This window comes from Poromitra crassiceps, assembly GCF_964638095.1.
Source record: "Poromitra crassiceps genome assembly, chromosome: 3".
In the NCBI taxonomy this organism is placed as follows: Eukaryota; Metazoa; Chordata; class Actinopteri; order Beryciformes; family Melamphaidae; genus Poromitra; species Poromitra crassiceps.
In genome coordinates this window covers 45,441,808-45,456,341 of record NC_139625.1, presented here as the reverse complement: position 1 = coordinate 45,456,341, position 14,534 = coordinate 45,441,808, and the positions used below count along the sequence as shown (strand labels likewise).

Sequence of the window (14,534 nt, the reverse complement as noted above, 5' to 3'; positions counted from 1 at the left end):
TTCCATAATAAACCATTCACAGAGTTTGATTATCGGAAACTCTGTGCATGGTTTAGCCCGGCATCTCTCGGCCTGTCTCGGAGGGGAGTCCCCAGATGGGGGTCCGCTGCTGTGGCCTGGGTGGGCCCGTCCCCCGCGTGGCCTGCTCTCACGCTCTCAGTCACTATGCTGGTGGCTGGGGGCTGGGGGGGCGGGTCGCGTGGGGGCTGGGTCCGCCCGGGCCGCAGCAATTGGCCCCTAGCACAACGACCTCACAAGGTTCCTCCTCAGCCAAGTCACTGGGGCAATCCATGCGGCGATCCATATGGTGGAAAGGTTTTCTTGCGTTCACTGGGGGTGAGGGGGTGCCGCTGTGTCCCGGCCTGGCCTTCCCTCCCACGCCTTATGTGGGCGGGGGCCGGGTCGGGGGGCATCGGTGCTCTTCATCACTGGTCGAGGGCTGCCGGTTGGTTTAGAACAGCCTAGGTAGGCGATAGATTAGCTACAGCCTAAGGCTGACCTGTTAGTGTTCAGGCTAAAATCAGACTAGAGCAGGGTAGGATAGGCCAGATTAGGCTGTAGATTAGCTAGATACTATGTCCCAGTTAGCTCTGGTTAATGCTTAGAGTAGTCAGTTGTCTGATCTTCCCCCCCCCCCTCTCTTTCCCCCTTCCCCCGCTTCTTCCCTTCTTCCCCCTTCTTGTTCTCCTCTCTTTCCATGCTCTTTCCTCCCCCACATCCCACCGCCCCCCCCTCCCTTCTCCTGCTCTCTCCTCATTCTCCCCCCCTCTGCTCCTTCTCCTCTTCTCCCCTATTTTCCTGAATCCCTGCCACTTCCTGCTCTCCCTTCTCTCACATTCCCCCTGCTCTCCTTCCCCTGCACCCTCCCACCTCTCCTTCTCTGCCTCTCTGTCCTCCCCCCTCTCTCACATTCCCCCTGCTCTCCTTCCCCTGCACCCTCCCACCTCTCCTTCTCTGTTCTCTCCTCCTCCACATTTCCCATTTTCCCCCCACCCTCGCCCTAATCCGGGCCCGTATCCTACTCCCTCCCTCCACCCTAGACCCTACCTCTACTCTCTGTCCTCCCCCCCTCTCTCACATTCCCCCTGCTCTCCTTCCCCTGCACCCTCCCACCTCTCCTTCTCTGTTCTCCCCTCCTCCACATTTCCCATTTCTCCCCACCCTCGCCCTAATCCGGGCCCGTATCCTACTCCCTCCCTCCACCCTAGACCCTACCTCTACTCTACCTCCCCTGTACCCTTCCACCTCTCCTTCTCTGTTCTCTCCTCCTCTCTGTCCTCTCCCCTCTCTCACATTCCCACTGCTCTCCTTCCCCTGCGCCCTCCCACCTCTCCTTCTCTGTTCTCTCCTCCTCTCTGCCCTCTCCTCCCTCTCACATTCCCCCTGCTCTCCCTCCCCTGCACCCTCTCCTTCTCTGTTCTCTCCTCCTCCACATTTCCCATTTCTCCCCACCCTCGCCCTAATCCGGGCCCGTATCCTACTCCCTCCCCTCCCCCAACCCTAGACCCTACCCCTACCCTGGCTCTCCCTCCCCTGCACCCTCATCTCTCCTCCTCTGTTCTCTACTCCTCCAGATTTCCTATTTTCTCCCCACCTCCCCCCTCTCCTCCCTCTCCCTCCCTCCTCCACTCTCCTGCTTTCTTCAAATGTTCAAATGTTATCTTTATTCTGTATATTCTTGTTACTGTGTGTTAGCTAGAATCAGCTAGACATACTTTCTGTGAAGCCCTCTGAGACATGCTTGTGAATTAGGGCTATATAAATAAACTTGACTTGACTTGACTTGACTCCTTCATACTGTAACGAATCGGGTATTCGTTCAAGGAACCGGAGACTTGAAGTTGGTACAGGCTTTTATTCTTGGCTTCACAACAGCTCCTAGCCGCTAGCTTCGCTGCTAGCTCTTCATGCAACCACTCCAACCCCCTCTCATGGTTAGACTGACTTCCGCCCCGGCCGCTGGTCACATATATCCCCTTCCCCCTAGGAACACACCCACACATATCAGTTCCTAGCTACACACGGAAACCCCACAATACACGTCAAACCCCGAATCACTACAATACTTTAAGCTTGAATGAGTCACCACTCTAAGGACTCAATCACCTCAATTCAGTTTTAATTTATCTTTTGTACTGTTTGAGAAATCACAGTTTATGTTTGATAGTTTTTTCAGCCTTCATAATGGGACCCTATGGAGCCAGCCTTGAGTGTGTCTCAATCTAGCAGGCTGCATTTTAAAAAATCCACAACAAACTGTGACGGCTTCACACAACCTTGTGTGAACTCAACTCAGACCCTTGAGCTACTTATGCTCTCACTCACAAAGTCAAAATATAAGCGATGTCATGTATAGTTTTTTTGAGATATTAACATTTGTTTGGCACAACTCATACTAGTTAACTGCTGCATGGCACCCGGAAGTGCTTTTTTGTTGCCGTGATGTCACGCTGATTCGTCTTACAGTATATGGAGAAAGAAAATGCTCTGCCTTGTTTGCATCCCTTTAAAACAATCACAACCGTCTTGAGTGGGGCTAAGCGCACATGATGCGGTGATGGTGATCTTGCAAAATAGTGTCAGGGAGAACTTGTTAGGCTGGAACCAAATGTCTAAATCCCTGCAAAAGAAAATTACATTATAAAACAGTAAATACTAGGGATGGGCATTTCTAGCAAAAACAGTAGTCAAAATTCGCTCGGCTATCTGCGTGTTGAACACGCAGACAGCAGAAACGGAAGGGGCGGGGATTTCCGACTGAAATTATCGACACCAATGGCACGTAAAGCCCGAGCGCGCCGCACAGAAGAGGATGTTTTGGTGCAGATGTCCGCTCTAGACCGGAAACCGTGGAATATAAGCCATCTGTCCCAGAGTCTTATTAGTCATCAGATTGATAGACTCTGGGTGCCCAGATTGGATCAGGATAAGCTACAACAGAGATTGATATGAAAGTAGTGTAGGAGGCTTGGATAGTGTGGGAGACAGAAATGAATCAAATCTAAATCCATCACCTACCGGTACTAGTAATATCAGTTTGAATAAAACATTGTGAAGATAGAAAATATATAGCCTACAACACCAAGTTAGAGGCAAAATGGTGAAAGATGAATAATATGACAATATCTAGCTCTCTTTCTCCTCCATCTGTGTGTGTGTGTGTGTGTGTGTGTGTGTGTTTGTGTGTGTGTGTGTCTCTCTCAGGTTGTGGTCTGAACTATCATAAGCGTTGTGCTTTTAAGATTCCTAATAACTGCAGCGGGGTGCGGAGACGGCGTCTGTCCAATGTCTCTCTGACGGGGGGGCTGGGGCTCAACATGGCCACCGGGACACGGCCAAACTCCGCCGAGCCCTCGTCCCCCCACTACTATGACGACACCTTACTGGTCAGTATGCAGAGAGGGCTCAAACTGGGGGTCCCGGGGCACCCAGGGCTCCCTCAGTGTGTTTCTCTCACCACTGCCTTTCTTTCTTTTGTCTGTCTCTCTGCATGTGTCCAGTCGCCAGTCAGTCCCAGCATGGAGGTACGTCCTGCAACTTTGACCTTTCACCTCTTGCAAACTGATTTCCATTTAAAATTCCCCTTAAAACCCTCCTCCAGTCAGTTTTTCTACCTGGATAACGGTTGGATTTCTATTTCAAAGTTCTAAACACTGTGGATAGTCACACATCATCTGATTCTGTGCCAAAGATCTTACATTGATAAGAACCGGAGGCTAATAGGTTGTTCCAGTGTAACATCATGGCAGCAGCGCTGTTGTCAAAAAAGCACAAGAGCTTCGCCTCTTGCCCTCAATACTCTTTGTCTGTGCTATAGCCTGCAACCGGTGTAACGTTAGCGTAGCTGCAAGCCACATTATTGCTTACAGCTCCACAACCGGCCAACGGATTGACTCAAACTGGTTATTATCACGCTAGCTCGTCCTCACTCAGAATCAAATTGACATGATGTATCACTATAGCGTTCCATTGAGTCATAGTTCCATTTTAGCAACAGCTTATTATAATTTCTTTTTTACTTGGGCACAAAAGTAGGGTATTTCTCAAAAAATATTTGGTGAACAGTGTAGCTTATCAACATGGTCAGGGCAGGACACAGAAACATAAGATATTTCATATTATGAAATATCTTAAAAATGATCGAATACACTGGAGGGGGGCTTTAAACGTACAATATGTAATTTTCTGCCGCTAGGGGTCTCACACTCAAAACAACAGAAGACGGGTTGTCATGGCGTCCTGCAGTGGAATTATGTGAGCCGTTTTAATTGAGATTAGGATTCTCTCAGTGTTCATTGTTCACAAGGTTTTTACCGGGAGCCGATACCCACAGACGTCTCCTCCTCTCCAAAAACAGGCTCTAAACAGGTCAAAATGCTGAATAAAGCTTTCCCAAACGGAATTTGGTGGAGGGTGCTCGAGGGCTGCAAGCCATGCTGTTGCAAACGTTAGCTCAGCTTGTTTAAAAGCTTTGGATTCATCCATGTTCATCGTTCACAAGTTTTCTACCGCAAGCCGGATTATACTAGAGTCCCCTCCTCTCCAAAACAAACGGACTCTGTAATTAAAACGGGCAAAAACACTAAATAAACAGCTTGTTAAAACTCACCATTTTTCCAACGGAGTTCAGTAAACACAGGACGTCAGCGAGGTGAGCCATTTACTCGGCTTCTCTAACATAACTAACTAATAACTTAAAGTGTAACTTACCCCCCAAAACACTTTTTTTCAGCTTTTAACCAATATATATGACTTTGGGGGTGGTGTGTGAAGAATTCTGGTCAAAATTTCCACATTTGAGACCAAACTGTTGCCATTGTACCATTTGTATCATTTTCAGCCGCATAACTGGCATACTGTAAGTGCCCTCTATGGGTTGAACACTGCTTTTTTTTGCCCTCAAATGAATGGGGGATTTGATACGTCGTGACGTCACGATGAACCAAAGACTATGGGATTTCAAGATAGTTACTCGCCTCCTCCCCCTGTACACTTTCCCGGCTCCTCACAACTCCAAGCCATTAATTCCCATGATGTCACAAGCATTTTCCTACCAATATGGTGCTACAATACACATAGCTCATTGGCTGTTTGTGTCACTTGACCTGTTAATCACCTGTTAATTGATTACAATCGCCTGTTATTTTCCTACCAACTCCTATGTAACACAATACTATCAATAAACGCCACTATAATCATAAAAGGAAGGAAATGGCATTGTGTTGCTGTAAATCATTCCCAACCTTTTTCATACTAAGGAACCCTAATTTAGTTCACATTGTGGCAATATGATGAGATTTGGTCTCTCAGATGCAAATCAGATTTTTTTTTTTTTTTTTATGTAGCCTAGATATGATTTTGTCCAGAATTCCATATATATTAGGTTGAGAGACAACAGAGAATGCTGGAATCCTCTCAAGGACCACTGGTGGTCTTCTGTGCCCCACATTGAGAACTACTCAACCACTTGATTGTGACGAGAGAGAGAGGAGGAGGGAGGGAGGAGCAGCTCCGAGCCCGCACCAAAGTGAGCCTCCCCTCACACAGCGACTTTCATCCCCGCCGTCATTTCCGCAAACAAATCTCATCGCAGTTTAGCACACATGTAAAATATAATGCTATACTACGACGTGACAACGTGACAAAGCTGCTCTAAACACATTGGCTATATATCGGATATATTTCCCTGCATCTCATACTGAGATTAGATCGGTATTAAGTTTGGACAGACTGGAATGGATTGAGCAGAGGAGGAGGAGGAGGGAGCTGCCCTGCGCTCAAGAGGAAAAATCAGAGGGAGGACTCTTCTGTGCCCCTTTTTCACTCATGCACCTAGTGTCTAGCAGATGTCAAACAGAAACAAAAAAAAGAGGGAAACTAAATTAAAGCAGCCTACAGCTTAAAATGTATTTTCCTGCTTCACTTTTGACGGGAGGAGAAGGCATGGTGAAGTGACACTCACCTCGCTCCGACTTATAGGCTACTCAGCTCCTGCAGCCTCACTGATGCTGTGCCCCTGTCTGTGAAAAGCCAGCGACTTGTCCAGTCGTATTTTCGCAAACAGATGCGGGATTCCCGCAATCCTGTACCCAATTTCAGACACTGATTGTGCAGAAAAATCGCACACCAGCTATTTTTGTTTGTGTTTGTTTGTTGTTGTTTTGCGAGCGCCCCATGCAGGAGGCTGTTTCGCCAGCCTGGGTCTGGGAGGAGGGAGGGGTGTCCCAACCACAGGAGTGTCCGAATTGCTCTATGAAAAATGTCCTCACAGCCACGACAGCATCTTGTTCAAGTTGTTGTCCCCGCTAGCTTACCCTTGCTAATGAATGTTGCTAACGTTAGTTGCTATTGCTAGCCTTTCTCCATTGCTCTCACAGTGCATACAGTAGCCCGAAGAAAAAGCCAGAGAGTATTATTTCCTCCAGACCTCGCGTCACCAGCCTGCCGCTTGCATCTTCCTATCTTCCACAAAATCGAGGTAATCTTATTTTCTAACTTAATAGCATAGCATGACATTAACGCTAGCTACATGTCCATTTGTCATTACAGGACTAACGTTAGAGTAGCAGAAGTTAACGTTATACAACGTTAAACAGTATTGCATCCTGCACAGATTCAGACGTAGACAGAAAACAAACACAGTTATGTTTACCTATACTACTGTACTGTACTACCTCTTTGAGATGCTAACGTTAGCTAACGTTGGATCAACTGTATCAATCAATGAGGGGGAACAAGGGGGTTAAACTCCTCTGGATAGTTTATCCACCTCTGCATTTACAGTATTTACCAATCGGACGTAGTGTTGGGTATAAGTAAACATTAACGTTATACAGTGATTAATACAGTTATACAGTGATTAACAGTGTCATTCGTTTCTTCAAGGGGTGGCCGTCCAGTACCAGTGATGGGGACACACAACAGAGGATCAAATGATTTGTGAAGATTAAAGCTATACTATTCTGTTCTCCTGAGATTATAACGCTAAAGTACATGTTACTGATGATCAGTTGTTTCAACATAGGATATTGCAATAACACAAGCCAAATGCTGACATGAGAGATTTGCTTTGAACAATTTGTAGTTAGTATCTGCCAGTGACCGGAGAATATTGTTATATTTGCTTTAGGGCTGTCAAACGATTCATTTTCTTAATCGCGATTAATCGTGCGATTAACTATAATTAATCGCGATTAATCGCATCTTTGTATCGCATGTTTAAAATGCTATATTTTGCATTGCAAAGCATTTTTAATTAGATATTAATCATTATTACCAGTGTGTCATGATTAGGAATCAAATGAATGCAAATAAATGTACTTTGTGATCTTGAATTTTAGATTTATTTTCAATTCAATAGAAGTGCAATGTAGGCAGGATGTCACAAAATGTCTACAAAATGCATCTTGAATAGAAAATAAATGCACAGTAATTGTAAACACTCCAGAACGCTCCAGAACCGATACTTCCGGCAGCGGCGCTGTGGAGCAGTCGAAACCCAAAATGACACAGCCGAAGACGGCTGTATCTGAGCTAAAAACTTTGGCACTTCCATGTGAATAATGGCTCGGTATTGGAAACTGTGTATTGATAACGTGTATATCGCGTGAAGCCGCTGCTAGCTGGCCGCTAGCTACTTTTAGGTGATCACTCGCCTCAAACTCGATACTTCGGTGATATTTTAATTCCGTTTTACACAAGGCGCAAACTACGGCTCTTGACTTATCCACTGTGCCATTTGGGAAGTAAAACGAGCCATTTAAAAGCGTATTGCTGTCGTTCTCGCCTGCACAAGCAGGAGACAGGAAACCGAACGGCTTGACTACAAGTACGGGTGCGCGAAGGGACAAAATAGCGGCATGCGATTAAAAAAAAAAAACGCGTTATGATCGGCGCGCGTTAACGCGCCATTAACGCGTTAACGCTGACAGCCCTAATTTGCTTGTTTTAATGCTTTTGTCAATAAACATTGCCAAAAAAGATAGCCTTGTTGTATATTATCATGTATCTGAATGTCGCAAATATGATCCCAGAACGATCCATTAGTTGTCTGGTCAGAGGCAGGTTGGATAAAATGATCAGATGTGATATAAAGATTGTCGAGTGAACATGAACTACGAACCGAAGATTGGACCAGAGGACATGATGATGGAGAAACAACCGACCAGCAGTCTGCTTCAATCAACGAATGCTTTATATTTATTGAAATGAAATATGGTGATATCTGGTGGTCTGAAATTACTCTCTCTAGCTATAGGCTAAATGGCCATTATTGTGTCATATTATTGTAACGTCTGAATCGGCGTTTCATAACTTTATAATAGCATAACTTTACTGTATAGCCTGGATGACGTTCGCTAATGCTACCCAGCCTTCCATTGGCATATGCTCCCTTTAGCTTGTGGTATTATGGGGGTCATCCCTATGTTCCCCGGGTCCTATGTTTCCCGGGTCCTATGTTCCCCGTTTTTGTGGGACCGGGGAACATAGAACCCTTTCTATGAAAAAGGGTCCTATGTTCCCCGCTTTGTGTGTCTCCCGAAATGCCAAAAACAGGGAGGTTAGGTTTAGGCATGGGGGGTGGGAGAGGTTAGGGTTAGGGTTAGGGTCTGGGGGAGGTTAGCATAGAACCCTCTTAGTGAAAAACGGGGAATATAGAACCCGGGGAACATAGACATGATCCCGTATTATGGTACAGTAATATTGTCTAGCTGGCTAGCTAGACAGACAAGTTTATCTGGAATCATGGTGACATGATCCCTGCTGCTACAGTAGCTTGTCTGCCTTTCGGTGTCACAGAGTATCTACCGGTAGCTTGTTTACAGTATCTTAACAGACTGAATTACATGCTACACCATGCAAATATATTTCGATATAATTCAAACACGTTCCTTTCCCATACCATGGTGGGCTGGACTGTACAGAATTGCTGTGAAAAAGTTACATTTGATTGTGTTAAGTGTTACACATGTTATATTTTAACTGAGCTTTGCGGAATTACCTCAACACAATTGTGTATCAGCTTGAAATGTCCATACAGCATTAAACAAATGACCAGCAGCATTCAAATGTGCAAAAACGTTATATTTATTGAAATGTGGTGATCTCATGTCACATTACATAACGTTATGCCCAAATGATCTACTGCCCAGAAGCGTCACTTTACATGTGTGGTAGATAATTATTTTCATTATGTTAAACCAACTTTTATCTTCCATAATGCATTAAATCATAATCACAATGCAATGAAGACATTAGCTAATCACCACAGAGCTGCACAGACCAGTTTATCAGATAATTCTGCCGTAAAATGTGTCCAGGTGATCAACTCTGAAGCCCCGGCTTGTATGGTCGCTGCCCGTCCGCTAAAATCCGCTTTCGATATAGGTGTTATTTTGATAAACTGACCTCATAACGGGGAACTATACTGTTACATGTGTATACTAACATCATTAAAATATCATAAAGATAACGCTGTTTCTGGTAGTTTACCTTTAATCTATGGCTACGTTGCTAGGCTACCTAGCCTGCCTTGGCAACTGGCTGTGCTGTGGTTGGGATCATCTGGTTTGCTGTGGCTGGTGTCAATCAAGGAAACCTCACTCCAAAAGTTAGTCTTTTTTATCGCCTCTTTTACTCGAAATGGGACCATAATTTAGAAAACGGAGCCCATGAGAGCATGAAAAAGACTTGAAATTGTTTATTCAGACCATAAACTTGGAAAATGTTTATTTAAGACAGACCGAGAGAGAAGTCGGCTCATTTTTCCATTGAGGCCAATGTACGTGACATCACTTCCCGACCGTGATGTGCACCCCCTCCGGCCTTTCGAGAGAATGAAATTTCAGGACTGGCTTCATAAATTTCCTCATTGTGTTGGCCACTGGTCTACTCGTTTTTAGATATTTGAATGCTATAGACCCCTTATACGCCTACGTCACAATGACAACAAGCAGCGTCAGATGCGCAAGACGGAGGCAGAAAGACAGACTCCGCGCAGCCCTGTCAAGTAGTTTTCCAGTGGCCCGAAAACTATTCGAGCAAGACATGTCTTCATGTTGTGCAGTGCGATGCCAGAATCGGAAAGCTATTGTAGCAGAGTATTCAGGTCCGCCTATTCACACTTGGTTAATACAATAATAAACGATAGAGCCAGGCTGTAACGTTATAACAAGCTTCTCCCCACATATCCTGTTCTACGCAACTCGAGGGAACATACACAGCCTCGCACACACGCAATAGAACACAACACAACACTGAACAGTCTGTTACACTATCAACAAAGCAAGGACTAAAGTTTTACCGAATCCCGTCAACTCATACTGCTTTTAATGCTAACCGTAGGTGTCTTTGGTTGCAAGCCGAAAGAGGAAATCGTTAAAAATGCCCGACTTTGCATCGCTCGCTCATTTCATATCAGGTAAACTGTAGTAGGCTGCTAGTAACAGCCACATCGCTCGGTTAGTTAACAACCAAGTAACGTTAAATAATGTTATTATTGAGTTGAACTGATTGGAACGAGGACATCATTAAAAATGCCCGACTTTGTAGTGCTCTTCATAATCAGGTAAGCTGCCTGAAACTGTAGGCTGCTCAGCCACATCGCTCGGTTAGTTAACGACCAAGTAACGTTACATAATGTCATTATTGAGTTGTGTGCATTATCAACAACAATTTCTACAACAGCATGAGTGAATACTGGATTCTGATTGGCTAGCAACAGTGGTAAATAGGCCAACAATCTACAGTTCGGCTCCAACCGCAGTATCACTCCGCTCCCTGATGAATGAAGAACACCTGTGCTGACTCCGCCCACTGTTAGCCTGTCAGTCTACAAATCTCTAACAAGGAAATGTCCGATTTCGTAGTAACGTCACCAAAACGGGCTGCTTTAGATAACTGTACTTTTACAGGCAATGTATCAATAACTGTGAATCCCGTTAAGGAATAGGTTAGTTGTTTTTTGGCTCAAAGGCAACTAAATGTTTAGTGCAATCATTGATCTTGTGTATGGAACTATATTCTGTGGCGGAAGGATAAATGTATTCTGAAACCAGTAATGATTGTAAATAAATGAATTGAATGTTACAATTGTGTATTTTTTATATTATGTGGTAGCTATTGTAGAAAAGAAATTTACCACTCGAGGAAGGGGGTTGTGGCCACATTTACCTCTGGTACAGGGTTTATGGCACTCGGCTTCGCCTCGTGCCACAACCCTGTACCAGTGGTAAATGTGGCCACAACCCCCTTCCTCTCGTGGTAAATTTCTTAAATATCTTTGCAAGTTACAGAATAATTATCTACGCTATCCCCAGTTATAAAGGAATGCACGATATGTATTGCTGGCGACTAGGCTTGGCCAATTGACAGCGCCAGTGCGTATGGGTCTGTAAGACATATCCCATTAAACAACGTTAATTTCGATGCATAACATTGCTTATCACTAGGCGATAAGCTGTGGTAGTAAGCCGAGAACTGCATTTTAAAACTAAAATCTAACTGTGTGTCGCAGATGGGCACAGAGCAGTCCTGACAGCGGGGCTTTTACACAGTTCTCAGTGTCTGTCAATGCTGGGCTCACAGCGTTTTGCCTACACGATGCGCGTGCAGCTCCAATGTTGACAGCTGTATAAGGGGTCTATAATAATATAATGCTAATGCTAAAGGTTACTTGTATCTTTAAATAGCCTACCTTCAAAGTTTGAACGCTCCACTCACGTTGTTGTTGTTGTTGTTGTTGTTGTTGTTGTTGTTGTAGTATTATTATTATGTTATTAGTGTCTGCAGGACATCAAACATCCAAATGAATGTCCATGAAGTTTTGTGGACAATGAATAACTGATTCGATTCCGGTGGATTTTGGGATTTCTGCTCTTAGAGAATTATCGTATAATCTATAACTGAAACTAATGGAGACTTGATTTCTAATCCAAAGGGCATGTTTGTAGAAAGCAGTTTAACTTAAAAGTGAATTGATAGGAATGATTGGATGTGTTTGGATGTAACAGCAACTTGGACAGTTGCTCAGTGTCGGTGGAAGTTGGCCCTCTTCCTGTGCCTGCTAGTTGTCAGCTTGAGACAGTTATAACAAGCAAATATTCCTTCTAGACACCCAACTCTCTAAGAACACCTCTGCAGGCCAAATGTAGCCACATGATTTATACAGTAAGTCTACTCCAATAGCCACTGGCAGATAACTGTCCATCATTTGGTTTTTGCGGACCAGAGGACAGGAAAGCCTCCAGTTCTAACAAAGTCATGACTGATCTTCTGCTCTGTGCTTCTAAACACTGACTGTATTCGAAACCATCTACTATACTAGCAGTATACTGATTTGGCCAAAATCTATGCAGTCTGCAAACAAAAGCGAAATCTGCAGTATGCTATGCATTACATTACATTACGTCATTTGGCAGACGCTATTATCCAAAGCGACTTACAATAACACATTTTTGTCAGCAATAGAGCAATCAACTATGCAACACAGTCTATGACAGCTACAACTTCTGAAGGAATAGTGGTAAAGTTTTTTTTTTTGAGAGAGAGAGAGAAATAAGTTAGTTCAAGAAGGGCCCAGATGGAGCCTGAAAAGGTGTGTCTTTAGTCTTTACCATAGATTGTAGGTACAGAGGAGCTGTCTGGTGTACTGCCCTGTAGGCCGGTTACATGCCGCCATTCCGACGTGCTGCCACTCAGAAATATCAGCACTCAGAAATATTGCCACTCAGAAATCCCGCCACTCCGATTTTCATAAGGTCCCCCACTCCGAACTTGATTTGACTTCCAGTTCACGTTCAGGCAGCTGAACCTCGTTCAGACAGGCACCTCTCTCAGATGCTGCTAAATGGGTTGCCTCGAATCCTCAAAATGATTGTGGAGCACAACAAAATTAAAATAAAGACGTGTTGTTCAAAGATGTTGTTGGTGCTCCCTCTAACTCCACAATGTGCAAGATAGTAATAGGCTATGTGTCTCTATAGGCAGGTGCACAACGCACACACCCTGCTTAGAGAGCAGCGCACACACATGCTGACGCCCGCGGGAACATAGCCTAATTCTGTTGTCCCTCCATGCGCCCTGCAGCTGTGTAAAATGTCATACGAAATAATTATAACTTCCAATAGGATAAGCTTGCCTGATTAACTGAAAACAATTAAACAATAACGAAAAAAATAATATCCTAACGAAAATAGAAGTCTAATCAAGTAAATAGCCTTCAGAAAGCATCAGTAAAAGCCCAGTTCTAATAGGCTACTGCTGCGCTGCTGAGACGCACAGTGTGCGACTGAAATGTCTGCACTTTTGTGCCATATTCCACAATATCCAAACTTCGGAATGGCAGATCCTTTAGAAAAAAGAGGAAGGGCCGACATTTCGAATAATGAAGGCAGGAATTTTCGTAATGGTGGGACCTATGAAAAAAGGTGAAGGACCGCCAGTCCGAATAATGGAAGTTAACGTTCGGAGTGGCAGGGTTTCGGAAAGGCAGACAGTTACCCTGTAGGCCAGTACCAGTGTCTTGAATTGCCAAAAACTACCCGGGTGTTGTACTGATTCGGACAAAATCTCCAGTACTATGCATCCAACCAGCCTACCTCACATACTGTGTCCCACAATGCAAAGCGCTGGTACAATACGATATGATACAATATTCAAGATTCAAGATTTGTATTGTCACTCCGTAGTACAAGTATCACGTGTGAAATTCTTGTGCTGTAGGCTCCGTTACAACATAGTGCAAATAACAGTATAACCGTGCAAAAACAGGGCATATAGATGCAGTAAAACAAGAGAACAACAAGCAATAACAGTAAACTTTTCCTTTTCTTTTCTAGCGTAGACACGATAAAAACATGATTAACATTCTGTTTGCACAGGTGCAATAACATAGGCATAATTGTAATGGTAGCAGCTGCTACATGATTGTTTATTTGTGTGTGTTAAGGAGTCTCGTGGCCTGCGGGAAGAAACTGTCCCTCAGGCGATTTGTTCGTGCTTTTGGGACCCTGCATCTCCTCCCTGAGGGTAACAGGGAGAACAGGCTGTTGTGGGGGTGGTATGTGTCCTTGATGATCTTCAGGGACCTCCTGAGGCACCGCTGATTGTACAGTTCCTGCAGTTCTGGTAGCTCACATCCTGTTACGTGCTGGGCCGCGCGCCTCACTCTTCTTAGCGCCCTGCGAACCATGGTGGTACAGTTCCCGTACCAGGTGGTGAAGCAGCCAGTCAGCAGGCTTTCAATGGTGCCTCTGTAGAAGTCCCTGAGGATTTTTGGCCTTAGCCCAAATTTCTTCAGGCGTCTGAGTCCGTGTAGTCGCTGTTGGACCTTTTTGACAACAGTGGCGGTGTGGCTGGCCCATGTCAGGTCCTTGTGGATGTTGACTCCCAGGTACTTGAAGCTGTCCACCTTTTCCACCACTGTGCCATTGATGGTGATTGGGGTGTGTGCGCCCCCCCCCCCCCTCCTGTAGTTTACAATGATCTCCTTGGTCTTGGAGACATTTAGAGAGAGGTGGTTGTCCTCGCACCAT

The 14,534-nt window shown here is 44.8% G+C and overlaps 1 protein-coding gene across 1 annotated transcript in view; it reads left to right on the top strand.

The window, feature by feature from the left end:
- The window catches only part of prkd1 (protein kinase D1), a gene marked incomplete at both ends in the record, with an annotated part of 226,015 nt that overhangs the window by 98,053 nt on the left and 113,428 nt on the right, over positions 1-14,534 (top strand). The window contains one exon of the mRNA XM_083634163.1: positions 3,205-3,386. Coding sequence (XP_083490289.1) covers positions 3,205-3,386 — 182 coding nt within the window. The remainder of the gene's footprint in view (positions 1-3,204; positions 3,387-14,534) is intronic.